The sequence below is a fragment of the Myxocyprinus asiaticus genome, chromosome 23 (assembly GCF_019703515.2).
Source record: "Myxocyprinus asiaticus isolate MX2 ecotype Aquarium Trade chromosome 23, UBuf_Myxa_2, whole genome shotgun sequence".
NCBI classification, from domain to species: domain Eukaryota; kingdom Metazoa; phylum Chordata; class Actinopteri; order Cypriniformes; family Catostomidae; genus Myxocyprinus; species Myxocyprinus asiaticus.
This window is the reverse complement of record NC_059366.1, coordinates 32759846-32787629: the sequence shown is the minus strand read 5'-3', so window position 1 is coordinate 32787629 and position 27784 is coordinate 32759846. Positions and strand designations below refer to the sequence as shown.

General features: G+C 39.9%; 1 protein-coding gene across 4 annotated transcripts in view; it reads left to right on the top strand.

Moving 5' to 3' along the window:
* The window catches only part of LOC127413974 (thyroid receptor-interacting protein 11-like), a 31978-nt gene extending 5792 nt beyond the window's left edge, over positions 1–26186 (top strand). Inside the window, exons 3-22 of one of the 4 annotated variants that reach the window (XM_051651576.1) lie at positions 2271–2381; positions 2512–2817; positions 3238–3309; positions 3795–3960; positions 9102–9440; positions 9630–9670; positions 9791–9889; positions 10078–10284; positions 10579–13296; positions 13580–13861; positions 15025–15165; positions 15352–15545; positions 15767–15930; positions 16499–16602; positions 16700–16799; positions 19396–19477; positions 19596–19710; positions 22989–23111; positions 23213–23351; positions 24884–26186. In XM_051651576.1, coding sequence (XP_051507536.1) covers positions 2271–2381; positions 2512–2817; positions 3238–3309; positions 3795–3960; positions 9102–9440; positions 9630–9670; positions 9791–9889; positions 10078–10284; positions 10579–13296; positions 13580–13861; positions 15025–15165; positions 15352–15545; positions 15767–15930; positions 16499–16602; positions 16700–16799; positions 19396–19477; positions 19596–19710; positions 22989–23111; positions 23213–23351; positions 24884–25107 — 5727 coding nt within the window. In that variant the 3' untranslated portion in view covers positions 25108–26186. The other 3 variants (XR_007892719.1, XR_007892718.1, XM_051651577.1) reach the window with 3 other exon arrangements.
* The last annotated feature ends 1598 nt before the right edge of the window (positions 26187–27784 follow it).

Genomic DNA, 27784 nt, shown 5'->3' with positions numbered 1-27784 from the left:
ATAATACTAAAAAGAGCTAAAATCTCTATGAATTCTTAACATCTAATTAAATGCCCCAATAAGTTTCTTTTGACCAAACAAACATGCTTAAATTATTCAAGCATAAGGCCTATGGGTATTCCCCAAAAACTCAGTTCTCTACTTGATTGAGTTAGTTGTACTTAAAATCTTAATTTAATCTGAAGTTCAAGGAACTCAATTATTCATTTACTTTATGTAACTCTCTAAGTTCACCTTAAAATGGATATTTTGTGTGTACCAAAGTCTTTCTAGCAAGTCAGTCCACTGGCGGCCATCTTTGGAATGCTCCCAGGAGGCTATTTTCAGTCATGACAGTGCAGCTCCTATCTGCTTTAATGGGGGGACACCAAAATCTCAAAAACTGCTTGACAAGCTTACATTTGAACGACATATTTCAAATCAGCAGTACAATCTGATGACACTGGTATACTAATTTGTGCTGCTTTACCTCATATTACGTTACAATTTTCCCAGCTTGTATAGCTAATGTGCATGCGTGTTCTCAAGCTAATTGACAGGCGATGTCTGTATATAAAAGGTGATTGGCTCTTTTACCTGTAAGGCGGGACTTCCTTTTCCTTTCCATTGACCGTTGGGTGCTAGAGCTTCTTGGTTGGGCATTCCAATTTCTCCCATTCATTTTATAAAAGTGGCCTGTCTCTGGTTGTACACATTTATGGAATTTAAGTAAAGCTAAAAATGTTATAAATATGTACATCTCTGATTAGAAGCTACTTATCTATATATGTTATGGTAGTTGAGCCAACAAATCATTTTTTGTTTTGTTTTTGTTTTTCAGTGTAAGAAAATACTTGCACAAAGCACAGAAGTCCAATGTAGATTAAAGAGAAACAACTGAATAAAACATTGCTACGTATTATTTTTAAATAACAATACACACATACACTGGCGGCCAAAAGTTCGGAATAATGTACAGATTTTGCTCTTATGGAAAGAAATTGGTACTTTTATTCACCAAAGTGGCATTTAATCGATCACAATGTATAGTCAGGACATTAATAATGTGAAAAATTACAATTTGAATTTTTTTTTTTTCAGACATTCTTAAACTACTTCAAAGAGTTCTTATCCAAAAATCCCCCTTGTGCAGCAATGACAGCTTTGCAGATTCTTGGCATTCTAGCTGTCAGTTTGTCCAGATACTCAGGTGACATTTCACCCCACACTTCCTGTAGCACTTGCCATAGATGTGGCTGTCTTGTCGGGCACTTCTCACACACCTTACAGTCTAGCTGATCCCACAAAAGCTCAATGGGGTTAATATCATAACACTCTTTTCCAATTATCTGTTGTCCAATGTCTGTGTTTCTTTGCTCACTCTAAACTTTTCTTTTTGTTTTTCTGTTTCAAAAGTGGCTTTTTCTTTGCAATTCTTCCCATAAGGCCCTGGAGACTTCTCTTTACTGTTAGACATGAAACTGGTGTTGAGCGGGTAGAATTCAATGAAGCTGTCAGCTGAGGACATGTGAGGCATCCATTTCTCAAACTAGAGACTCTGATGAACTTGTTGTACATCTGGCCTTCCATATCTCTTTCTGTCCTTGTTAGAGCCAGTTGTCCTTTGTCTTTGAAGACTGTAGTGTACACCTTTGTATGAAATCTTCAGTTTTTTGGCAATTTCAAGCATTGTATAGCCTTCACTCCTCAAAACAATGATTGACTGACGAGTTTCTAGAGAAAGCTGTTTCTTTTTTGCCATTTTTGACCTAATATTGACCTTAAGACATGCCAGTCTATTGCATACTGTGGCAACTCAAAAACAAACACAAAGGAACACTTCAAGCTTCATTTAATGAACCAAATAGCTTTCAGCTGTGTTTGATATAATGACAAGTGATTTTCTAGAACCAAATTAGCAATTTAGCATGATAACTCAAGGACAAGGTGTTGGAGTGATGGCTGCTGGAAATGGGGCCTGTCTAGATTTGATCAAAAATGACTTTTTTCAAATACTGATAGTGCTGTTTTTTACATCAGTCATGTCCTGACTATACTTTGTGATCAGTTTAATGCCACTTTGGTGAATTAAAGTACCAATTTCCTTCCAAAACAGCAAAATCTGTACATTATTCCAAACCTTTGGCCACCAGTGTAAATAATTGCTAAATGTTTATATTGTGACACCATATATTGTATTGTATTGCCATGTCTCTGCTGTTTTCCACCCCCTACTGTTAAGACCTTTAAATGGAACATTTTGTGTTTGTGTGTTTGCCTTTACTTGTAAGTACGAGCGCTTGCTGAGAATAAACTCTGAGCTGGAGGAAAAACTAGAGGCGGCAGAGATTCAGGTCAAACAGCAGTCAGTGGAATACAGAACACTCCTGCAACAGAAAGAGGTATGAACTGAAATGACCTTAGTGTTTCCACACACAGACAACAGTGCTCACTGCTTACCTGAAAACCTCTACTTCTCACTCTAGTTTTAAATGGTGATAATGTGGCATTTTTTGTGTTGCTTTTGTGAAGGTGGAAATTAGTCACCTTAAGGCTCGTCAGAGTGGTCTACAGGAGGAGATACAGAAACTCCAGCGCTCCGCTCAGTCCGCGGCCCACTTTTCCTCCTTTGATGCTGCTGTACTCCCTGTCACCACTGCTGCCACTACCACTACTAATTCTTCCTTCCTGCAGCAGCCCTTAGCTGTCCATCAAGGTTTCCATGGTGATGAGGTGGACATCAGTGATGTCCTGTGGTCACAACAGGAAATTAACCGACTGTCCAGTTTGGTGCATCGTCTAGAAGCTGACGTGTCCCATTGGAGGAGAGTGGCTCAGGTAGAAGTCTGCTAGTGTACACACAGAACCCAACAACTTTTAAACGTGAAATGTGTAATTTCTGTGGCAACCGCAATTTTCAAATGACTGTTTAATGGCTGTGTGACGAGGAGCAGCCCTCTTCCTTGTCACAGGCTGTTTTCAAACAAGTTCCCCTTACTGCCTTTGTTCATAAAACAGGCAATCCCACCCCAAACCTATGCAGTTGGTTGAACTGATGTTGTAATGGCTAGCCCAGTTGGACCACTGAGACAAATAAATTGCAATTCTGTTTGGTGCCAATAGTGCCATATAAATGACACATTTCAGTTTTAACTATTTAATACACTTAAACATAATGAACATTATATCATGGTAGAAATATTAAACTGGAATTAGACTTCTTTTTTTTCTTCTTTTTTTTACATTTGCACCTACCAGGCAGTTAAGATACCAGGAGCTGATGGAAATGGAGACCAGGGTGAAGTTTTGAAACTGCAAAGAACTATCAAGGTGAAAACCATTGATTTGTCATTTGAACTGTAACATAACTAGAGTTTTATATATGTTTTCTATTGGCCAGTGCTTGAAATCACGTTATATATTTAAAGGATTAGTTAACCCAAAAATGCTCTCATCATTTACTCACCCTCATGCCATCCCAGATGTGCATGAATTTCTTTTTTCTGCAGAACACAAATGAAGATTTTTAGAAGAATATCTCAGCTCTGTAGGTCCATACAGTGCAAGTAAATGGTAACCAAAACTTTGAAGCTCCAAAAAGCACATAGAGCCATAAATTAATCCACTTTGTGCTTTTTGGAGCTTGAAGATTTTGGCACCCAGTCACTTGCATTGTATGAACCTACAGAGCTGAGATATTTTTCTTAATATTTCTATTTGTGTTCTGCAGAGGAAAGAAAGTCATACACATCTGGCATGAGGGTGAGTAAATGATGATGTGAACTAAGCCGATTGACGTGCTCTGACCCTATCAGGAACTGAGAGAGGAAATGGCACGGGAGGTGGATGAGCACCAGCACAAACTGACAGCGCTGCAGGATGCCCAGCGGCAAAAAATGGCCGATATCTCAAAACGGCACAGAGATGAGCTGGCAGAGTATGAGGAGAGAATTGAGGAACTTGAGGAGCAGCAGCAGAGTGGTGAGGAGCACTGATGGTTATCAGGGCTGGATTGGTAATCTGGTATACCGGGCATTTTCCCTGTGGGCCAACGCACTTTGAGGACGATCAGGGGCGGACTGGCCATCGGGAGAACCGGGCCGGCCGCAAAATGGGCCGAATGGGCTGCGATAAGCTGAAATGAGCCGCCGCGTTATGCAGAATGGGCCACAAAATGGCGCCGCGATATGCCGAAGGGGGCAGCAATATGCAGAAAATGCCATCTTTTTTATTTTAGTAGATACGTGATTGTTAGAATTTTATTTAATAAAAGGCATCCAACTTGAGGTTGGTCAATATGGGTTTTTTAATATCTGATGCCGATATCCAGAGAGTACGTTGGCTGATAGGCTATTATAATGCAGATACATTAAACAATATAGTAGTACAATATATATTCATAAATTGTCTAAAATTCTTTTATTTTGCATTTTATTTACTCAATTGTACAGTTGATGTCAGAAGTTGACATACACCTTAGCCAAATACATTTAAACTCAGTTTTTCACAATTCCTGACATTTAATCGTAGAAAACATTCCCTGTCAGTTAGGATCACTACTTTATTTTAAGAATGTAAAATGTCAGAATAATAGTAGAGGATGATTTATTTCAGCTTTTATTTCTTTCATCACATTCCCAGTGGGTCAGATGTTTACATACGCTTTATTAGTATTTGGTAGCATTGCCTTTAAATTGTTTAACTTGGGTCAAACGTTTTGGGTAGCCTTCCACAAGCTTCTCAAAATAAGTTGCTGGAATTTTGTCCCATTCCTCTAGACAGAACTGGTGTAACGGAGTCAGGTTTGTAGGCCTCCTTACTTGCACATGCTTTTTCATTTCTGCCCACAAATTTACTATTGGATTTAAGTCAGGGCTTTGTGATGACCATTCCAATATATTGACTTTGTTGTCCTTATGCCACAACTTTGGAGGTATGCTTTGGGTCATTGGAAGACCCATTTGCGACCAATCTTTAACTTCCTGGCTGATGTCTTGAGATTTTGCTTCAATATATCCACATAAATTTCCTTCCACATGATGCCATCTATTTTGTGAAATGCACCAGTCCCTCCTGCAGCAAAGCATCCCCACAACATGATGCTGCCACCCCCATGCTTCATGGTTGGGATGGTGTTGACCCTTTTTCCTCCAAACTTAACAATGGTCATTATGGCCAAACAGTTCGATTGTTGTTTCATCAGACCAGAGGACATTTCTCCAAAAAGTAAGATCTTTGTCCCCCATGTGCACTTGCAAACTGTAGTCTGGCTTTTTTATGGCGGTTTTGGAGCAGTGGCATCTTCCTTTCTGAGCAGCCTTTCAGGTTATGTTGATATAGGTCCTTTGCTGTTGTTCTGGGATTGATTTGCACTTTTTGCACCAAACTACGTTCATATCTAGGAGACAGAATGTGTCTCCTTCCTGAGCGGTATGATGGCTGCGTGGTCCCATGGTGTTTATACTTGTGTACTATTGTTTGTACAGATGAACATGGTACCTTAAGGCATTTGGAAATTGCTCCCAATGATGAACCAGACTTGTGGAGGTCCACAATTTTTTTCTGAGGTCTTGGCTGATTTCTATTGATTTTCCCATGATGTCAAGCAAAGAAGCACTGAGTTTGAAGGTAGGCCTTAAAATACATCCACAGGTACACCTCCAATTCAGTACACCTCATCAGAAGCTAATTGGCTAATTTTCTAAAGGCTTGATATCATTTTCTGGAATTTTCCAAGCTGCTTAAAGGCACAGTTAACGTAGTGTATGTAAACTTCTGACCCACTGGAATTGTGATATAGTCAATTAAAAGTGAAACAATTTGTCTGTAAACAATTGTTGGAAAAATTACTTGTGTCATGCACAAAGTAGATGTCCTAAACGACTTGCCAAATCTATAGTTTGCTAATATTAAATCTGTGGAGTGGTTAAAAAATGAGTTTTAATGACTTTAACCTAAGTGTATGTAAACTTCTGACTTTAACTGTACATAGCGTGCACATTGAATATGATGTTTACTTATAGCGCACATGAAGCGCTTTTACTTGAAGTTGCTCATGCGTTTGTGCGGACCCAGTGAGTAGCAGTCTGCTGACTGTTTCCAGTTTAGACACTCCGGATCGCCTGCGTGGAGTGTCACTGACTGTCTATCATGCAACATTCATTAGTCAGAGGGACACACTTTTCATCCAGGCTGTTATGAAAGCGCTTAAGAGGAATATATATGAGTGCTCCACAGGAAGAAAACAGATTTATGCACGTTTCGTGGGGTATTAGAATTAAATCTGTTTGAAGGAGATATCCGCATATTTGCAGACAGTATTTAACATAAGTTTTATTGATATTTTACTTTTATCATTAGACAAGACAGTTAAGTTCCAGTAAACTGTTGAGAAGAGAGAGGGAGAGTGAAACACGCAAGCATTTTAACATTATTATTATTTTTGCAGTGATGGCATGTAAAAACTAGGGCTGTCAATTTATTAAAATTTGTAATCGAATTTATTACAAGAGATGGCAATTAATCGCATATCTAATTAATATAAGTAAATGTAATTGTCAAATAATTATGAAAAGTTATATTTAAATAACTGTAAATATAAGATGTATTATAATATAGATATTCAACCCCAATTCCAAAAAAGTTGGGACAGTATGAAAAATGCTAATAAAAACAAAAAGTAGTGATTTTGAAATTATATTTACCCTTTGCTAAATTGAAAACTTTACAACTACACATTATATGATGCTTTACCTTGTGAATTTAATAGTTTTTTTAATGTACAGTAATTTAAAAAAAGATGATTGCAACACGCTCAAACAGTTGAGACGAGCAATTTAAGACTAATAACAATTTGACGTGTTTAAATAAGGCGATGTGAAACAGGAGTTGTTAAACAGGTGAGCCAATCGTGTCATAGTATATAAGGACAGTTCCAAAAACAGCCTAGTCCTTCAAGAGCAAGGATCATTCGAGACTTGTCAATTTGCCAACAAATTCTTCAGCAAATAATCCAGCACTTTGAGAACAATGTTCCCCAAAGACAAATTGGAAGAATTTTGGGCATTTCACCCTCTACGTGCATAATATAGTTAAAAGATTCAAGGAATCTGGTCAAATCTTGGTGCGTAAAGGGCAAGATGAAAACAACTCCAGAATTCGCATGATCTCTGATCCCTCAGACATCACTGTCTTAAAAAACATCATTCATCTGTAATGGATATCATGAACATGGGCTTGGAATTACTTTAGTAACCTTTGTTAGTCAACACCACTCGCCGCTGCATCCACAGATGCAAGTTAAGACTTTACTATGCAAAGCAGAAGCCATACATCAACACTGTCCAGAAGCGCTGCTGACTTTTCAGGCTCGGTCTCATCTTAGATGGAAAATAGAACAGTGGAACCGTGTTTTTTGGCCAATGAGTCCACATTTCAAATAGTTTTTGAAAAACACAGCCGTCATGTTCTCCGGGCCAAAGAGGAAAAAGACCATCCAAGATGTTATCAGCATCAGGTCCAAAAGCCAGTGTCAGTATGGACCAGGGGTATGTCAATGCCCATGGCATAGGTAACTCGCACATCTGTGAGGGCACCATTAATGCGGACAGATATGTAAACATTTTGGAGCAGCATATACTGCCATCCAGCACCGTCTTTTCCAGGGACATCCCAGCATTTTCAACAAGACAACTTCAAACCACATACTTGCCGAATAAGCAGTGCGGGTGCTAGATTGGCCTGCCTGCACCTGACCATCTCCAATTGAGAGTGTCTAGTTCATTATGAAGCACACAATACGGCAACGAAGACCCTGTACAATTGTGTAGCTGAAGACCTGCATAATGGATGAATGTGGGAAAATTCCACTTTTTAAACTTAACAAACTTGTGTCTTCAGTGCCTAAATGCTTAATAAGTGTTATTAGAAGAAAGGGTGATGTTTCACAGTGGTAAACACTCGACTGTCCCAACTTTTTTGGAGTGTGTTGCAATCATCTGATTTGAAATTACTGTACATAAAATAAAAACAATGAAATTCACAAGGTAAAACATCATATAATGTCTAGTTGTAGTGCTTTCAATCTAGCAAAGGGTGAATATAATTTACAAATCATTCCTTTTTGTTTTTATTGTCATTTTGCATACTGTCCCAACTTTTTGGGAATAGGGGTTGTAACATAAAATAATTTAGATAATCAAAATGAATTACATTATTGTGGCAGATGAGTAAAACTTTGACAAGAAGGGGCTTTATAAGGCAAAATATTTATTTCCATATTATTGAACATAAGCCTATCGTTGGCCTACAAGCCACAGCAGTCCATTTTGCAACTGAATTAGTCAATCCTTCAGAGATAGATTTATTATAAGGGATTTCACGTCAATGTACACATACGACAGATGGACTTTTAGAGCGTGGTTGCGTTGCATCATAAGCACAGCGTTTTTAGGTGGCTGTGTCAAAAAATACTCATGATCCCTGCATTTGGAATTGCGGATCGTCCGGCTGTATTTGAAGGCAAGAACACATTCTCATCTTGTTCTGGCACTGAGACTCTGTATGAGACTTCTGTCTCATCACTGTCACGACTGCTACGTTGATCAGAACTGCACCCAAGAATTTCACACACCATTGCACTTGTGTGTATGGCTGTGTGACAATAAAGTGATTTGATTTTGACTAGTGTCAAGCAAGCCTGAGTTTGGTTTGTACTCTCAACAGCTGTGTGTTGCCTGTACAACTGGAGTTTACTTATTACCCCCTGCTGAAAACAGGTGGTACTTCAAGCTTGAATTTCTCTGATGTAGAAATATTCCGTATTACGTTCTGGGGACATGATGAATTGCGTTAATTTGTTTAACACGTTATTTTTATATAATGAATCGCATTGAATAAAAGCATTAAATTGACAGCCCTAGTAAAAACAAAACAAACTGTGATTGGTCATTTACATTTCTCAGACGGCACCTTCACATGCAAGCAGGTGATTCTCTGTGCCGTTGTAGCTTTAGAAACTAATCAGCGAAAAGGGAAAAATACCAAATATTGGCTGATATATCGGTCTCACCAATGTATCGGTCGACCACTACATTCATCATTGTTTTTCCTTGTTTTCCCAGGAGAGGCAAACACAGTCAGCACACCAACCACAGTGCAGGAGTCCACCAAACTTCAAGAGTTGCAATTTACCATTCAGTCTTTACAGGAGGAGGCAGAGCTTCAGCACAAAAAGTACAGTGATCTGTTAGCCAGCTTGAAGGAAGCAGAGCGTCATAAGGCCGAGCTGGAGAGGGAGAAGGAGGAGGCTACAGCAGAAAACGCGGAATTGCTGCAGAATTACAGTCGCCTTCAAAAGTCTGTTAACGAACTTCAGGCTCGAGTCCAGGAACAGGAGGGGAAGTCTGTGCTGAAAGCCCAACAGGACAATAAGATTCAAACCCTGAGAAAAGCCTTGGCAGGTATACAGAATGCCAGAAATCATAATGACTCAGCTGTCATCTCAATCAAACTGTAAATTTGTTATTGACACAGTAGAGACCTCTGATATAAAGTTCTCCTGTAAATGATCCTTTATAGGTGTTGCTCTTGGATGTCAAATTCATAAACTGCTCTGTCATGCCTGGTTTTGTAATTTTTGCTTTTTTCAGTTGCAGAGAAAGAGATGGGTAAATTGAAGAGTCTCAATGAGGTACATTTGCTAACATCTTCGTCAACACAGTTCAGCAGTTTATACACATTCAAATGAACATGGGAGTGCTCCAACCTTTCATTCAACACAGTTTATGTAATGCTGTTTCATTTGAATCAGAGTGGTCCTCAGGAAGCAGTGGAACATGCTGACATCCTGGAGCTTAACACCATCATAAACACCCTCAGGAAAGAGAAGGAAGAAGTGGAGAGAGACAAGGTTTATATTAGTTAACAATATAATACAGACCAATATGAATTTCTTGTTTTTGAACAGAAATTACAGTTTGTCTTCTAGCCTTGTTGAAGGATCCCGACGTTATCATGCAAAGGGTCATATTTGCTTTGTTTCCAAATGTATTTCATACACTTTTCCCAAATTATAATTTTTTTCTTCATCCTCCTCAGCTTGAGCTTGTTGAGAAACTGAGGCTGTCCGAGGAGAAAGACAGTGCTGGCAAGTCAGAGAGTACTGAAGAACTGGCACAGGAAGTGTCAGACTTAAAGAGTCAGCTGGACAGACGAGACCAGGTGCTAAAGCAAACCAACCCTGATGTAGAGGCACTCACTGCTGAACTGGAAGAACTGGATAAGCAGAACCAGGAGGCCACACAGGTAACAATGTCTCTTTTAGACCAATGTTTCCCAACCCTGTTCCTGGAGGCACACCAACAGTCTCTACTAATGAGTTGAATCAGGTGCCTCAGCTAAGGGAGACTTTGAAATTGTGTACTATTCATGTACCTTCAGGGTTGAGAAACACTGTTTTAGGCTGATGTATGTTCCATGTCCATTAAACAGAATCTTAATAGCAATGAATGGATCTTTTTAGTGTGTTTGATTTGCAGAATCAAATCAAGTATGCAGTATGCACTCATACTGCATACTTAATCTGTTTTATTTCTTCAGCATTTTATTGCAGTTAAATGCCAGTCAGAGGCAGAGGTGGCCCGTCTTCAGTCAGATCTCAGTGTCTCTCTTGATCAGAGACAGACTCTTCAGTTGGAGCTGGAAGCCCAGGGAGAGAAGTTAAGTCAGAGTGCTTTTTCCTTGAATGAACTGCACATGGCTAAGCAGCAACTGGAAACCACAGTAAAGGAGTTGAGGGAAAAGTTGAGCAAGTCAGAAGATCTGGGCAAAGAGCTACGGCAGGAGTCCTCCAACCTTAAGAGGGCGCTGCAAGAGAGGGAGATGGAAGTTACTGCACTTCAGGAGGAGTTAAATCAATCTGTGGAGCAAGGAAATGAGGTAGAGGGACTCAGAAAGCTACTTGAGGTGAGGGATAGAGAGCTCAAGGACTTAAGGATGGAGTTGTCAGGAGTGAAATACTCCTATGAGAATGCAGTTTCGGAGGGCTTTGAATTGAAAATTGAAAACAGGAAACTGAAAGAAGACAACACTCAGGCTTCAGACAAGATAGACTATTTGGAAAGGCAGGTCCAGGATGCACAGGCCTCTCCAAGCAGAGTGTCCCTGGAGAAAGACACTCGCATTGAAGCCTTGAAATTAGAGAAGAGCCAGTTAGAATATGAGCTAAGTCAGGCTGAGAAGCGACTATCAGATCAGGCCAAGCAGTACCAGCATACCATCGATGAATTGACCAGAGCACGCTCAATGGATGCATCTGCACTGCAGACAGAACACGAGCGAATAGTGAAACTCAATCAGGAGAAAGATCTCACAATTGCAGAGCTGAGACGTGAGATTGAACAGATGGTCTCTGACCACAAAGACACCAGCGAGATGTTGGACATCACTGTGTCTGGCCAAAAACAGCTCACAGAGCTTCTGCAGGAGAAGGACACCTATGTTGAAACACTGAAAACTAAAGCTGTGGAAAAACATCAGGAGTTAGAGACTAGTGTCTTGAGGGCAACACAAGAATGTGATTCTCTGAGAAGGTCATTGGAGGAGAAGGACAAGCAGCTTGGAGCAATGAAGGAAAAAAACAGCCATCTTAAAGAAGAGATTGACCGTCTGAGGGACCAACAAAGCAGACCGCAGCCAATGTCAGAGCCGAGGACACTGGATATCATCACAGAGCTTGAGACCGAGGTGAACCAGCTCAAAGCTGAAAGAGATAGACTCGAAAATGAAGTCCAAGCTCTGAGGGCAGTATCAGAGGAGCAACAGGCCACAGTGCTACGGTGCCAACATTCTCTACAGGTACTACAGAGTGAACTAGAGCAAGCACGGTCAAGACACGACCAAAGCTCACTCAATTACGAAAGACTCATCAGTGCTAAGGATGAAGAAATCATGCGGCTTCAGTCTGAAGTGGAAGGGCTAAGTACACAGGGACATAGTCAAATACAGTCTTTAGAAATCCTACAAGAGGACAAGTCCCAGTCACTGAGTGGTGAAAATGGTAATGAGAAACATGACCTGTCCAAGGTGGAGATTGAGAGACTTGTGAAAGGCATCAAGGAGAAAGAGACTGAGATTAGCCAGCTAAATGAGACGAACCTCTCACTTACTAAACAGCTCGGCCAGCTTGTGGTTTCTCAAAATGAGCTGGGTAAACTCTCGCAGATGGTGCTGCAAAAAGATTTAGAAATCCAGGCACTTCATGCTCGAGAGTCTGGCGGGCATGGCCAGGATGTTGTTTACCTGCAGCAGCAGTTGCAGGCCTATGCAGTGGAACGAGAACAGGTCCTGGCCGTGCTCAATGAGAAAACCCGTGAGAACAGCCAGCTGCGCTCAGACTACCATCGAATTATGGACATTGTTGCAGATAAAGAAGGGGCTTTGTTGAAACTCCAGCAAGAAAACCAGCGCCTCTCCACCATAAGCGACCCTTCAGGCAGTCAAGAGATGTTCCGCGAGACCATTCAAAACCTCTCCCGCATTATCCGAGAGAAGGATATCGAGATTGATGCCTTGACTCAGAAATGTCAGACCTTGGTCTCTGTTCTCCAGATATCTGGTGGCAGTGATGCCATGAGCGGTGGCTCAGGGGGTGTCAGCAGCAACCAGTTTGAGGAGCTCCTACAAGAACGCAATACTCTCAAACAACAAGTAAAGAAAATGGACGAGTGGAAACAGCAGGTGATCACGACAGTGAGGAACATGCAGCATGAATCCGCTCAACTGCAGGAGGAGCTGCTGAAGCTGCAGGGTCAGGTGTCTGCTGACAGCGACTGCAGCACCAAGCTCTCAGTGGATTACACCAGACTTATTCAGAGCTATGAGCAGAAAGAGAAAAAGCTTGGATTGTTGGGACAGGAGCTGGCACAGGTGCAGCAGACCATCAGCCAGCTGAACAGCACCAAAGATGTCCTGCTTGGAAAGCTAGACAGTGTAAAACATTCACCAGAAGTTGCGGCTACAACTGCCACCCAGGCTTTTGCACCTCCAAACCTGAAGGGGGCAGCACCACCAGTGCAAGATGAGAGTCAACATCAGGAACTGCAGTCATTGCGGAAAATACTAGCAGAGAAGGAAAGCATGATAAGAACTCTCCAGGAAAACAACCACCGTTTATCGAATTCTGCATCTCTTTCTGAGAGTGAACAAAGAAGCCATACAGAGGAGCTCAAGCAGGCACGTGACAAGTTAGAATCCCTGCAACGCTCCCTGAGAGAGAAAGATCTACTGATTAAGTCCAAGGGAGTCCAGCTCAGTCAGGTGATTTTACAATTTTGGTTAATTGAAAGGGTGATGGGCAAAACTAAAAGACATACAATGTTTGACCTGCAGGGGGAGCTAAATCTCAGCTTCAGATTGAAACATGCAGTCAAGCATGAGCTAGAGTTAGCCTGTTGTTTATGTTCCAAAGATCGCACATTACATTTATTTTTATTTTATTTAAAAAAAAAAAATGATTATGTTAATAAGGGACTTTTTATAGCAATACTTTCTCTTTATATGTATCCTTTGTTTAATAAAGTATTTGTTGTGTACACTCTAGGTGAGTGAAAGTTTACGAAACCGTGAGAATGATAACGAGGTCTTGAAGCAGGCTGTCACGAACCTGAAGGAGCGCGCGCTGATCCTGGAACTTGACGTGAATAAGCTAAAGGAGGAGAATGAAGCGATAGCTGCAAAAGCTCGCGAGAAAGAGACTGAATTCCGCGCCTTGCAGGAAACCAACATGCAGGTGTCATTGTTGCTTCGGGAACAGGAGTTTCAGTTCAGTGCTGTGAACGAGAAGGCCTCTGCAATTGAGAAGATGCTAAAAGATAAAGAGCAGGTTTGTATTTTGTGTGTGTTTTGAGTGTGTAATTTTATAGGCTAAACATTGTACATCAAAGAGTTAATCTTTCATCACCTACAGGTTCTAACAGCTTTTGCTGTGTCTGTCATCCCTTTACTTTTTTGAATGGTTATATTTGAATTTTTTTTTTTTTTTTTTTTTTAATTATTATTTGAAGTTTTTGACAAGTTGCAAAAATTGTTATATATTGACTTATTGTATACTCTTATGAAAAGTACACATTTTGGTGCATTTAAAACTAAAATATGCCCCCTTTCCCCTTAATTAAGCTGCAGTAGCACCAATGCACCTGTGTAACATGTAAGCACTAAAAGAGAGTTCACTCAAAAATGAAAATTCTATCATCATTTACTTACCCTCATGCCATCCCAGATGTGTATGACTTTCTTTCTTCTGCAGAACACAAGCTAAGATTTTTAGAAGAATATCTCCGCTCTGTTGGTCCATTCAATGCAAGTGAATGGTAGCCAGAACTTTGAAGCTCCAAAAAGCACTTAAAGCCAACAAAAAAAATAATCCATAAGACTCCAGTGGTTAAATCCATGTCTTCAGAAGCGTTATGAAGCGAACAGATCAATATTTAGGTATATATATATATATATATATATATATATATATATATATATATATATATATATATATATATATAATATTTTTATTTTATTTATTTTTTTACTATAAATCTTCACTTTCACATCCACATTTTCTTTCTTTTCACATTCTTCATGCATATCACCACCTAGTGGTTGGGGCTGGTCAAAGGTGTATACATATGGTAAAAAGAGACTTAAATATTGATCTGTTTCTTACCCACAACTATCATATAGCTTCTGAAGACATGGATTTAGCCACTGGAGTCTATGGATTCCTTTTATGCTGACTTTGTGAGATTTGGAGATTCAAAGTTTTGGCCACCATTCACTTCCACTGTATGGACCTACAGAGCAGAGATATTCTAAAAATCTTTGTTTGTGTTCAGCAGAAGAAAGAAAGTAATACATATCTGGGATGGCATGAGGGTGACTAAATGATGAGAGAATTATAATTTTTTGCTGAACTATCCTTTTAAGGTGTAAAATGTGTTGAGGAGTGCTCTGATTTTACATATGTGATCTGTTCCACCTCTGTCTGTGCTGTAGGGTAAATCTGGTGAGCTAAACCAATTGTTGAATGAAGTAAAATCCATGCAGGAGAAGGCTGTGTTGTTTCAGCAGGAGAGGGACCAAGTGATGATGGCCCTCAAACAAAAGCAGATGGAGACGTCCGCTCTGCAGAGTGAGGTAGCAGAGGCCAAGATTACTCTTTCAAGTACTTTACTGCCTTTAAGGAAGTGTAGTATTGGACTGAATGTTTTCCCATCTTCCAATTCTCTGTATCCTGTATTGCATAGAACACAATAAATAATCTTGCTTGTAGAAGTGAATTACATGCACACAAACATACTCCTATGTTCTTTTTGTGCATAGCTGCATCACACACGTGATAAGGAACAACGGCTAAAGCAGGAGCTGGAACGTTTGCGTAATCACCTGTTAGAGATTGAGGATTCGTACACACGTGAGGCTTTGGCGGCCGAGAACAGAGAGGGCGAGCTGAGATGCAGAGTGGCACTCCTAGAAGAGAGGCTGGCATCGTCCTCCAACGCAGTGGAGAGCGCGAGGTGAGAGTAAGAGGGACAGTCTGTTTAAGGCTGTTTTCAGACTTGGTTCACTGCTTGGTCCAAACCAGAGTTCGATTCTATGCCCTGCCCCCACTGGTGTCTTTTCACACTTGCACAACAACCAAAGAACCAAACTCAGCTCCATACCAAATTATGTTTTAACAATGTTGTCAGTATATTGATTAAGCTTCACCAATGTTTGTGTTTGTGTGTGTATGTAGTCAGCAGGCAAGTCTGCAGGTGGAGTCTCTTCAGGAGCAGCTAAATGGTGCAGTCAGGCAGAGAGATGAAGCTCTTATTCAGCTACGTGCCTCTCAGGATCAAATCAACCAGTATGCAGTCTCACTCTCTAACCTGCAGATGGTGCTAGAGCAGTTTCAACAAGGCAAGAGCGCAAACTCGCTACCACACACTCAAGATTCAAGAGTGTTTTGAATGAACATTCTTGAGGAAATTGCATTTTAATAAACATGTTGATATGTTACTTTTATTGTATTGTTTTGTGAGTATAGACTTTATTATAGTGAGTATTTTATTTAAAGGTGAAGTATTTTTTTTTTTCTGATGTTTTCTATCCCAGCTTAATGTGCAGAGACAACTTTAAGTAAACCATTCGTAGGTTTATCTTTTTTTAAAAAGTGTAAAGACTGTAGCTCTGTGCCACAATCAAAACATTGCTCTGTTTGAGTGTAAAGAATTTGTACCAATGTAGTGAGTTTGGGGTGGGATCTGTTTGTATGAACCAATGGCGTACTGGTGTGCAGAAGTTACATGCTTTAATCTTTAAATTTGTAAATGTTAATGTATTTCTCATTAAAATAATTTATGAGGAATATATTCTTTCCTGTATGGGTTGATGCAATTAGATCTGAGTATTTTTGCATTATGTGAGGAATCCAAAATAAGTCTACTTTCTTAAACTGGAAGTTTAACATCTGTCTCTCTCCTTACAGAGGAAAAAGCCATGTACTCAGCAGAGCTGGAAAAGCTTAAAAGAGAGAAGGCAGAATGGAGAAAGAGAGCAGAGAATCTCGAAGACAAGACAGCGGCTCTGCAGGTTAGTACAACACATACACACTTTGTCCTCCTTGCATTGTGCTGTACTTGACACAAGGATGTGTGTTTATTCTGAATCACTGTGTGTGCAATTTTAGATAAACCTGGATGAAGCAAACACAGCTTTAGAATCGGCCTCCAGACTCACAGACCAGCTGGATCTCAAAGAGGAACAGATAGAAGATCTGAAGAAACAAGGTGAGTCAAAATGCCACCGCCTGCCATAAACACAGCAGTGGTTCCCAACCCTGTTCCTGGAGGCCCCCCACCATTGCACATTTTGTATATATCCCTTTTCTGACACACCCAATTCAGGTCTTGGAGTCTCCACTAACGAGCTGATGAGTTGAATCAGGAGTGTTTGATTAGGGAGATATCCAATAAGTGTAGTGTTGGGGGGGCCTCCAGCAACAGGGTTGGGAAACACTGCAATTTCAAGAGTTAAACTAGACCAGGAACATTTCCTGAAAACCCTACAGTGTTGAAATCAAGGCATGAGTACTTTTCTAGTAAACATCTCAGCCTTTCCCTTCATTGTTTAACTAGGATCAAAAGAGGATATTGCTTTTGGAAACCAGTGCCCTACAGAACTCAATTCAAATGAAACATTTCACCGAAAAAAGAGATCTACCACCAAGAAGAGGTCATGATTTTCGTAGGGAATTATAACATCAAGGACAAATCAACCACTGAAAAAAAAGTAGGGCTGGGTATTGGCAATGCTTCGATTTGATTCTGATTCACATTCGATTCAGAACCTATTTATTTATTTATTTGATTTTTCCCCTTTTTCTCCCAGTTTGGAATGCCCAATTCCCAATGTGCTTTTAAGTCCTCATGGTCGCGTAGTGATTCGCCTCAGTCCGGGTGGCGGAGGACGAATCCCAGTTGCCTCCACATCTGAGATCGTCAACCCACACATCTTATCACATGGCTTGTTGAGCGCGTTGCCACGGAGACATAGTGCGTGTGGAGGCTTCGCGCCACCCACCGCGGCAACGACGCTCAACTCACCACGCGCCCTACAGAGAACGAACCACATTATAGCATTATAGAGGAGGTTACCCCATGTGACTCTACCCTCCCTAGCAACCGGGCCAATTTGGTTGCTTATGAGACCTGGCTGGAGTCACTCAGCACGCCCTGGGATTCGAACTAGCGAACACCAGGGGTGGTAGTCAGCATCTTTACCACTGAGCTACCCAGGCCCCCCAGAACCTATTTGTTTTATCCATCCATAGATAAAAGGCATAGTTTCAAAGATTGATTTTGCCATTTTATTAATTAATATCTTATAATTCCAATGAAGATTAGTCAAATGTATTTTTTTTTTAACCCAGTCTTAGAATAAGAACCCAAAGTGACCAAGTAAGAGAATGCCCTTTAAAATGATTGCCTATGTCTTTTTGGGCCGTGGACATTTGATGCGTTGTGAGATGATGCTGTTGTGAGGGGAAAAAAACTAATGGCATGTACCTACCAGTACCTTCATTACCTGAAACCTAAAAAAACTTATCTGCACTGAAAAAATTATTATCTGCACTTAAAAACATTTGTGGCACTGTAAAACATTTTTCTAAAGAGTCTTTTGAATGTCAATAGGAATAGAAAAATGTAATCCACTACATTATATCAGACTCTTTGAGACTGTGCATTATGATTTATATAGTGTTCTAAATGTGATCGATAACTATGCAAGGATTAAGGAACATACATGCTCTATATCAGTGTGTGTTTGTGAGGGAAATAAAGCAGCCAGGTCTGTAGATAGTATGGATATTTTGCATTCCTTAACCTCACCTTTGTTGGAGAGATGATTTTAAGGCATGCCAGTTGACAAAGATTCTCTTTTTTTTCATCCAACCTGTCTCTCATTATCCAACTCTCTCTCTATCTTAGTCATCCTTTTCTTCTCCCTCCGTATTCTGTCAGGCCCCAAATCAACAATATGGGGCTGTCTGTCTGAGACGGAGAGGGTGAGGGATGAGGCTGGGATTTTTATAGCATCTGTCAAAGAAACGACTGAAGAGAACGTAGACAGAATGATAGAGAATGGGCACATTTTTGCTTAGCAAAGCACAAGTGCAGCCGACAGACATTCCGAGGTGTTTAGCACAGACAGGAACTCACTCGCTCCTATCGCACAGCTAATGTAGTGTGGTCGCTAGAGGTAAGGTCTCAGAGAAAAAGGATCTCAGGAGCAAAACCGCCAAACGGTGTGAAGCAGCAAAGGGGTGTTTGATATAAAGGAATTTAGAGGAAATCACAAACTTCTCTCTTATTATTACATGAGACATTCCCAAACCCACTTAACCCCATACCACTGTCATTACTGCTTATGTTAAGGTGCACACACACATACTTGCTAGTTCTATACAAACAACACTTCTCTGCTGTTTGCATTAACACATAACAAAGTCATACCGCTTTCTCTTGAAAGCCCTGTCTGCATTACACACACACACACAACGTAGACACAGCGATTTCTGAAGCCAGATATTAGCTAAGCGATCATTTCTTTATTTGTTTGTTTTATGAATTGGCCCTTAAGTCTTGACCAGGCCCATACGTAATCTGGACTTTTTTTTTCTGTTTTTCCACACTGATTTGGAGTGAAAATTGGCAGAATTCTGCAAAGTAGGTTTAAAAAAATGGAGCTGAGCTTGAGAGTACTACATTCTTATTCGGCTGTATATTTTGGTCATGACCCCGACTATAACAGCAATGATGAATGAAGTACCTGAGAGAGAGCCATCTTGGAAACTACTAATAATCACACTTTTGCATTTTAAAGTGGATGTGAGGCAGGAGATGTTGGAAGAGGCTCAGCTGAAACTGATGAACCTTCTAAACACCACAGAAGGCAAAGTGGATAAGTGAGTCCAAAACACGGTCTGCTTTGGAAACCTATTTCATGTTTATTTAAATGAAAATATTTTTTAAATGGTGTCCCTGTGAAATATCGTCAATTAACGTCATTAACTCCTGATACAGAGTTCTGATGAAGAATCTTTACCTGGGTTATTTTCATACCCCCCGAAACAAGCGCTCTGAGGTGCTGAGACTTATGGGTAATGTGCTTGGATTGGACAGAGATGAGGTGGGCCAGGTAGGTCAGAGCTCTCTCACTGTTAATTTCTCTTTATCTACATTCATTCTTTGTAAACCTGCATAGCCACTTTAAAGGGATAGTTCACCCAAAAACTAATTTCACCCTAATATCATTGCAAACCCATATGACTTTGAGGTACATTTTTTAAGATTATCCTGGCCTTATCCTGGTGAATGGGGACTGGGGCTCTCAAGCTCCAAAATGGAAAACAAAACATAAACAAGTTTCCTGAAGCCATGCGATAGCAATTGTGAAAGGAACAGACAGAAATTTAAGTTGTTATCCACTGATAGCAATGTCCAGTTTGTGAATGAATCACTCTTTTGGGTTAATTGATCCAGTTCACAAAACTTTTCTGAATTTGTTTACAAATCAGCTTATTTAATCAATGATCTAGTCGCTGGAGTTATCAGCTCTTTGGAAGGGAAGATTATCAGTGAATAATGACTTAAATTTTAGTCTATTCCTTGCACAATTTTGTCAAGTTGCTTCAGAAGACTTGGCATATAGCAAACGAGTCACATGGAATGCTTTGATTGTACTTAAATGGTTTTTTGTCATTTTGGAGCTTGACAACCACTAGCTTTTATAATATGAAAAAGAGTGCCCAGGATATTCTTAAAAAATGTAACCTTTTGTGTTACAAGGAACAAAGAAAATCATATGGGTTTGTAACGACATTAGGGTAAATAATGACAAAAACAACAACTATTCCTTTAAACACAAAAATCCTCCCTCAACACACACACGTGGCTGCATGCTTACATCATCAAACATTTTTATGTCCAATTTGTCAACGAGGAGCAGCACCCTCCTTTGCTGTTCATCATTTCCTCCTCCTTTCTATCTGACCCCTTTTGTATAATTCCTCCCTACTTTCAACTCTTCTTAAATCTGGCTCTTCTCCAGTCCTTGTCTCACCCCTGAATTGTGACAGATAAACAAGTGTGGCTTTAATACTCGACCTCTGTGTTCACTTTTTTTCCGCAAGACCCTTTCAGTGGACTTTAATTACATTCTTTTCAAATTATCTCTTGTTTGATGTGAGTGTGAGTTTTATCAGATGTTAAAAAAGGTTTTTCCACTCATCTTAGCTCATGTGTTTGATTTGGCACAATTCACCAGCTACCCATGCTGGTTCTTTTGATGAAGCTCCCAGTTGAGAGTCCTTGGAGGGATGACTTCAAATTGTGTTCGATCCTTGCTGGTAATCTGGGTATGGAGAACTCTGCTCTTGGCAGGATGGCCAAATGACACGTCAGTTTCCCTGTTCATTTGGCTGAGTGCTAATGAATTGCTTTCTGTTTGAATAACTGGGCTTATCCTTTTGATCCTGGGGCTGAATTGTGGGTCCTTGGGGGGTTTTAAGAAACAGGAGGATGAAGGGTGAATTTCTCAATAGGAGTGACTGATCAGCTGTGATGAAAAAGCTGAATGTGGCTTCATTGGTTTTAGGGAAGGCCATGATAATCCTTTTAGGTGTGATGTCACAATCAGAACGGTATGAGGTTCCTCTATCTGTCACAAATTGAGCTGTAATTGTCTAGAAGTTTACGTAAAATATGACCTTGCTGCAAAGATTTTTGTTCATATATAAATACCCTGCAATGAAAATGTGTTTTTCTACTCTGCAAGATAGATTCAGTAGAACAGGGGGAAAAGGGGGCAGATAAAATAAGCAACAGAGGCAGAGAGATGGACAGGCAGAAATCATATATGTTAGACATGCAGAGAAAGAGAGGGAGAGACAGACAAAGACTGAATTATATGACAGCTCCTTGCCAACCCTGCACCAAAAGCATTTACTTACCCACAGTCCTGTAGAAGTCGGATGGAGTCTGGCAGGAGAGACTCCAACTATTCAGTCAGTGGTGAGCAGTTACCCAACAGCCCAGAGAGAGAGAAGGAAAGTAAATATATGTGTGTTTCTGGGTCGCACAATCCATTTTCCATTTCAAACCAATTTTTTTTGTCTTTCTTTTCCCCACTCCTCCCTGCATCTTTCTCACATAGTTTTCTTAATGCTACACATTCAATTTTCTACTCAAGACCTCTGTGTTTACAACCCTGAAGACTAAAAATAATCTTGCTCTTTTTTTTCTATTTTTAATGTTAAATTTGAGTTTGTTAAATCAAGACGAATACTCTGGGGTCAGATTCTGTGGTTTTATTTTAACCTCGTGCGATCCAGTGTCCTCATGCATGGACTGTGTGTTTTGTCTTCGCTGTACGCTTTGCATAAGTTAAGCCGATTTAAACTGATTTCAGTTCATAACACTGGGCTGTCAATAAAGGGTTAAACTTTTAACGTAAGTCATGTGACAAAACAACACGATGCCAATCTCAGCAGTATCTGTCTTTGGGAGAAACGCTAACAAATCTGGTAAGAAACCTAATTAAGTTTTTACATTGAAACCTGTTTGAATCTAAAGATTAGTCTTAAGTTTCATCCGATATGCAATTTTTTACATTTGAGCTATTCAATGCGAAATGGCACGCTATTAAAAACAATGACTGCTATAGTGGACAATAGCACTATTTTTTTTAACTTAGAAATCCAGTATTTACTGTGCATGTTCACATTGAGAAAAAAAAATTGCTTTCAGAAGCTTTATATGGAGTTAGGATGAAAATAAGATGCATTTCGAACTGTTCTGAGACCAATGCAGAGAGACAGCACCCTGGAGGTTAAGTCATTAACTAAATAGGGAGCAAGGGAGCATCCTATAGCTTTCCCAGTTTCAGGCTGCAGGTGATGTTTGGATCACTCAACATGGTTGGCAAACATGGGACAGTGGTAATCAGTGCTTCGATTCAGAATTTATAATGCTTAATTTTATTTTAATCATGGTTGGCAGTGATTGGATGATGCTGGCCATTAATTATGCTAATTTCTGGTAAGTAAAATGCTTCAGCACAGACTATCACATGTTTGTTTGACAGCGCAAAGAGAGAACATTGAGATTTTGTTGCCAAAGTAGAAAACAAACATTGTAACATACTGTAGAAGTCAAATCAAGCCAAATAATACTCCTGGAAACATAAAAAATGTGATTAAAAAATTTATTTGCTATTATTGTAAATTTCACAATTAGGCCTGCTGTCCCATGTGAGGACATACATTTTTAGGAAAACTATTTGCTCTAGGATTATCATATTTATTTATTTATTTATTTTTTGCAGGTTTATTGGGTGCTATTAGTTACAAATCAAAAAGGGAAATAAAAAAAAGCACACAGCAGTCATGCTCATGTCTCCCCCCTTCCCCTCTGCAGTTGTTACAGGAAGAGGGAAGGAGTGGGATGACCGGTTGGGTCTCAAGTTGGCTTGGTGGCAGAGCTATTCAAAGTGTCCCCAACACCCCACAAAGGCCCACACATGCACAGAACCTCAATTCAGTGAGTAGTTACACACACACACACACACACACACATTTATGCAGATAGCCGGACACACATTAGAAGTGTGCACTTTCGTCTTACGCTTGTGTATTTTACAGTCCTTCTCTGAGATGTTTGTGAAGTTTCTAGAAGTGGAGTCAAGTCCTGCACTTCCTGCCCCTAAATTGCCTGTTTATGACATCAAGCCTCTAAGTGCACCCCCACCTGGCCGGAGTACTCCTAGCAAACCTGCATCAGGTATGACATCTAGAGGTCTGCACAGGCCTTAAAATGTAGCCCGTGCCTGAGACTGTGTAACCCAACCTGACCCAACCAGTACCATCACACTTTAAAGCTAAACTCTCCCTTGTCTCCCGAAAAAATGTAAAAACAGTGCAGACTGGCAAAAACACGTCCGTTCACGTATGTCTGTGAGTGAGTGCATGTGCGTGAAACAAGATAGGTGGGCCTTTTTATTTTTTCCATTAATTACAAATCAGACAAAATCCCGAAGTCATACTTGGAAAAACTGACCCAAACGAGCCCGAAACCCGACTGTTTGTGGGGTCCCATCAGGCTCAGGTCGGGTTACAGACCTCTAATGACATCACATAAAACGTTTTCTCTGAGTTCAGAGGTATAACACTGAGTCTGTCCAAACCAGCCACGTTAGCACTGAGCGCCACTACGTTTTGTCAGTTTATATTTTTTTATATTGTGATGGGTAGCAGTGCCCACATAGACAACTCACTGGGCCTTATTTACACCGATCAGCCACAACATTTAAACAATCTGCCAAATATTGTGTAGGTCCCCCTCGTGCCGCCATAACAGCGCCAACCCGCATCTCAGAATAGCGTTCTTAGATTACATAAATTGTAGAAACTGTTGTGCGTGAAAATCCCTGGAGATCAGCAGTTACAGAAATACTCAAACCAGGAGCTTCAATTAATCTTCACATCAACCATCAGAATGGGGATCTCAGTGATTTGGACCGTTGCATGATTGTTGGTGCCAGATGGGCTGGTTTGAGTATTTCTGTAACTGCCGATCTCCTGGGATTTTCACGCACAACAGTTTCTACAGTTAACTCTGAATGGTGCCAAAAACAAAACAAAAAAACATTCAGTAAGGGGCAGTTCTGTGGATGGAAATGCCTTGTTGATGAGAGCGGTCAACAGAGAATGGCCAGACTGGTTCGAACTGACAAAGTCTACGGTAACTCAGATAACCACTCTGTACAAATGTGGTGAGAAGAATATCATCTCAGTATGCTATTCTGAGATGCGGGTTGGTGCCGTTTTGGCGGCACAAGGGGGACTTACACAATATTAGGCAGGTGGTTTTAATGTTGTGGCTGATGGGTGTATGAAACAGGAGCAGAATAAATTTGTGTGTAAATCATTAGTAAAAATTTGTTGCGTAAATTTTCCTATTCAGTTATTTTGGACAATTACGTAAGAATGCATTTACACACAAATGTGTTCTGCTTGTGTTTCAAGAATAACTTGCATTATACCAAAACCGGGCTCCTTTTATACATCAAACTTGGATGCGGCATGATTGTGGAAGCTGAGAACACTGGATATTATATGAAAAATCTCTCATGTTCCACATGGAAAATCATAAAAAGGATGCTCACAAACAGAGAGAACTGTTCTGATTGGCTGTGATTGTGTCTCATCTCACTGCAGTTTTGCATTCAGCTTGGACAGACAATGCTTATCTCTGGAACCTTGTTGCATCCTGTGTAACTGTGACCATTTCTAATGCTGCACACGTTCTTTCAGGTGTTTCAGGGTCAGGGAGGCGTGCTGGAGATTCAAACCCCTTCCTGGCACCCCGTTCTACAGCTGTACCCCTCCTCAATCCTGCAGGTTCTGGCGGCTCTCAAGGTGCAGGGGGCCACCTTCTTATGAAGCCCATCTCAGACGCCCTGCCCACCTTCACACCTGTAACTGTGTCTGCTGAAGTCAGCGGTGGGGCCGTGCTGAAAGATCTGCTCAAGCAGTGATTGGCCAGCTGTACTGCCACTCAAAGCACTTTAGCTTATCAGAACACTAAAAGACCCCATGGATGGAACAGACAACTAAGCCATCTACAAGAGTCATGGGTTTAATTATTTACTCAAAAAGCTGATTGCTATCTCTGCATTTAAGGGCTGACCTTGCTCATGAATTGTGACTAAACTGAGGCCTAAAAATTGGACAGAATCAAATTCAGTTTGCATACTGGGGTAGAATACACTTGTGACCTTCTCTCAACATTTGCAAATGTCCTACAAACATTCAGCTTGTCATTTTTAGACAAAGAGAGGTGTTTAATGTTCTTCTAGCGTTTTCAGAGACCGTTTCATGCTGACTGGCTTCCACTACACAAACAGATTTATTAAACCTTTTCCACCTCTGCAAAAACCTCACAGCTACTCCTTCAAAATCCTCCTATGAATGGTTGGCTGTATGGTGTGGTCGGTACAGTACAATAGCAGTTAATCAAGGAGTGACATTTTATCTCTGATTTAGACTGCTGCACACACTCCCATACAGTGCGAGTGTGCAGTTATAGTATTAATTTGTACATCAGTCTTGTTTTTTACTGTTCAGACCTTGGAAAGAGCTAAAACTTATTTGCAATATTCAAACCTCTCTACGGTAGAAAGAGGAAACATTGTGTATAAAAATTTTTGGGAAAAAAAATGTTTGCACAAATAATAGATGTATGAGAGGATGGAAGGAAAAATTCTATGTAAAATGACCTGTAAATTTTAAAATTGCTTGTCATTAATCAGTTAATTATTATAGAGGACTGCAAACTCAATGCGGTCCAAACAGATTTTTAAGATGCCATCTCCTTTGAGGCCCTGTTTGAAGAATTTTTTTTTAGAGAGAATGGCCTTAGTAATTATCTTTTATCTTTCATAACAGTTGGGTGCATTTGATTATTTACATTTAGGGTATATTTATACATTTATGTATATATTTTGCGCAGGTGTTATTCAAACTTGATAAATCTTTTTGAGGTTTAAAATATAGCTCAGGAAAGTGACACCCAACAGTGTTTTTCTTTTCAGCAAGAATAAACTTTTCATATTTACATGTCTTATTTCTTCTATCCGATCAGCAGCTTGAGTTTTCTTAAAAGTTGTCATCTCTTCTGTTTATAGGTTTCACTCTTTGGAGTTTTTAATTTATAGGAATATATTCTGAAATTCTTATGAGGCTGTTTTAAACTATAAAACTTCTATGATCATATTTATTTATTCTTCATTATAACCATAAAATAGACTTAATGGCCCTTTGGCAGTTATGTAATTTCAGTAACATTAATAGATAATCTAATCCTTAAAGGAATAGTTCACCCAAAAATTTTAATTCTCTCATCAGTTACTCACCATTATGCCATCTCAGATGTGTATGACTTTCTTCTGCAGAACACAAAGATTTTTAGAAGAATATCTCCGCTCTGTTGGTCCATTCAATGCAAGTGAATGGTGACCAGAACCTTAAAGCTCTAAAAAGCACATAAAGGCAGCATAAAAGTAACCCATATGACTCCAGTGGTTTAATCCATGTTTTCAGATGCTATATAATAGGTGTAGGTGAGATACTGATCAATATTTAAGTCCTTTTTTTTTTTTTACTATAAATCTCCACTTTCACTTCCACATTCTTTTGTTTTTTGGCAATTTGCATTATTTGTGTATATCACCACCTACAGGTTGGGGCTGGTCAAAGGTGGAGATTTATAGTAAAAGTCTTAAATATTGATCTGTTTCTCACCCACACCTATCATGTCGCTTTGAAGACATGGATTTTACCAGAGTTGTATGAATTGCTTTTATGCTGCCTTTTTGTGCTTTTTTAACCTTCAAATTTCTGGTCACCATTCACTTGCATTGAATGGACCTACAGAGATGAAATATTCTTCTAAAAATCTTCATTTGTGTTCAGCAGAAGAAAGACAGTCATACACATCTAGGATGGCATGAGGGTGAGTAAATGATAAAATAATTTTTGGGTGAACTATTCCTTTAAATTGCATATCTTCTCTATATTCAATGAAGCTGTTTTAGACATGGTACATTTGTGATCTTTTGCGTCTTGTTTTCTTTTTTCCTTCAGACTATGTAATAGTAAGGCTGTAATTTAGAAGTGCTTATGGAGGCAGTGGTCTAGAGCATTATCGGACCAGATTAACCTCAAAAGGGAATGTCCGTCTCTACCAGTTGGTCTCTGGGGAAAACCCTGTCTGGAATTCCAACTGTTGTGTGACCGCTTCAACTCTGTCTGTTCCCTGTAATCTGGTGCATAGATTCCTGGAACATTTGACCAGTTTAAATCTATATCGATATTGAAATGCAGTTTTGGATATATATTAGATATACTCATGTTGTTCCAAACTGTTTGATGTACTGTCATCCCTGGAACACAGAAGGAGATGCCAGACAGAATGATGGCCTCTGTCACCATTAACGCTTAATAAATCTTTTTATTTTTCATACAATGAAAAGTGAGTGGTGGCTGATGCTGTCATTCTGTCTGGCATCTCCTTTTGTGTTTCATGGAGGAAAGAAAGTCATACAAGTTTGGAACAAGTTTTACTGCTGATTCTTCATTTACAAACATACATAATTGGATTAAATATTACAATGGAACTCTTGTATTGTTACATCATATTTACTATTCTGTAGT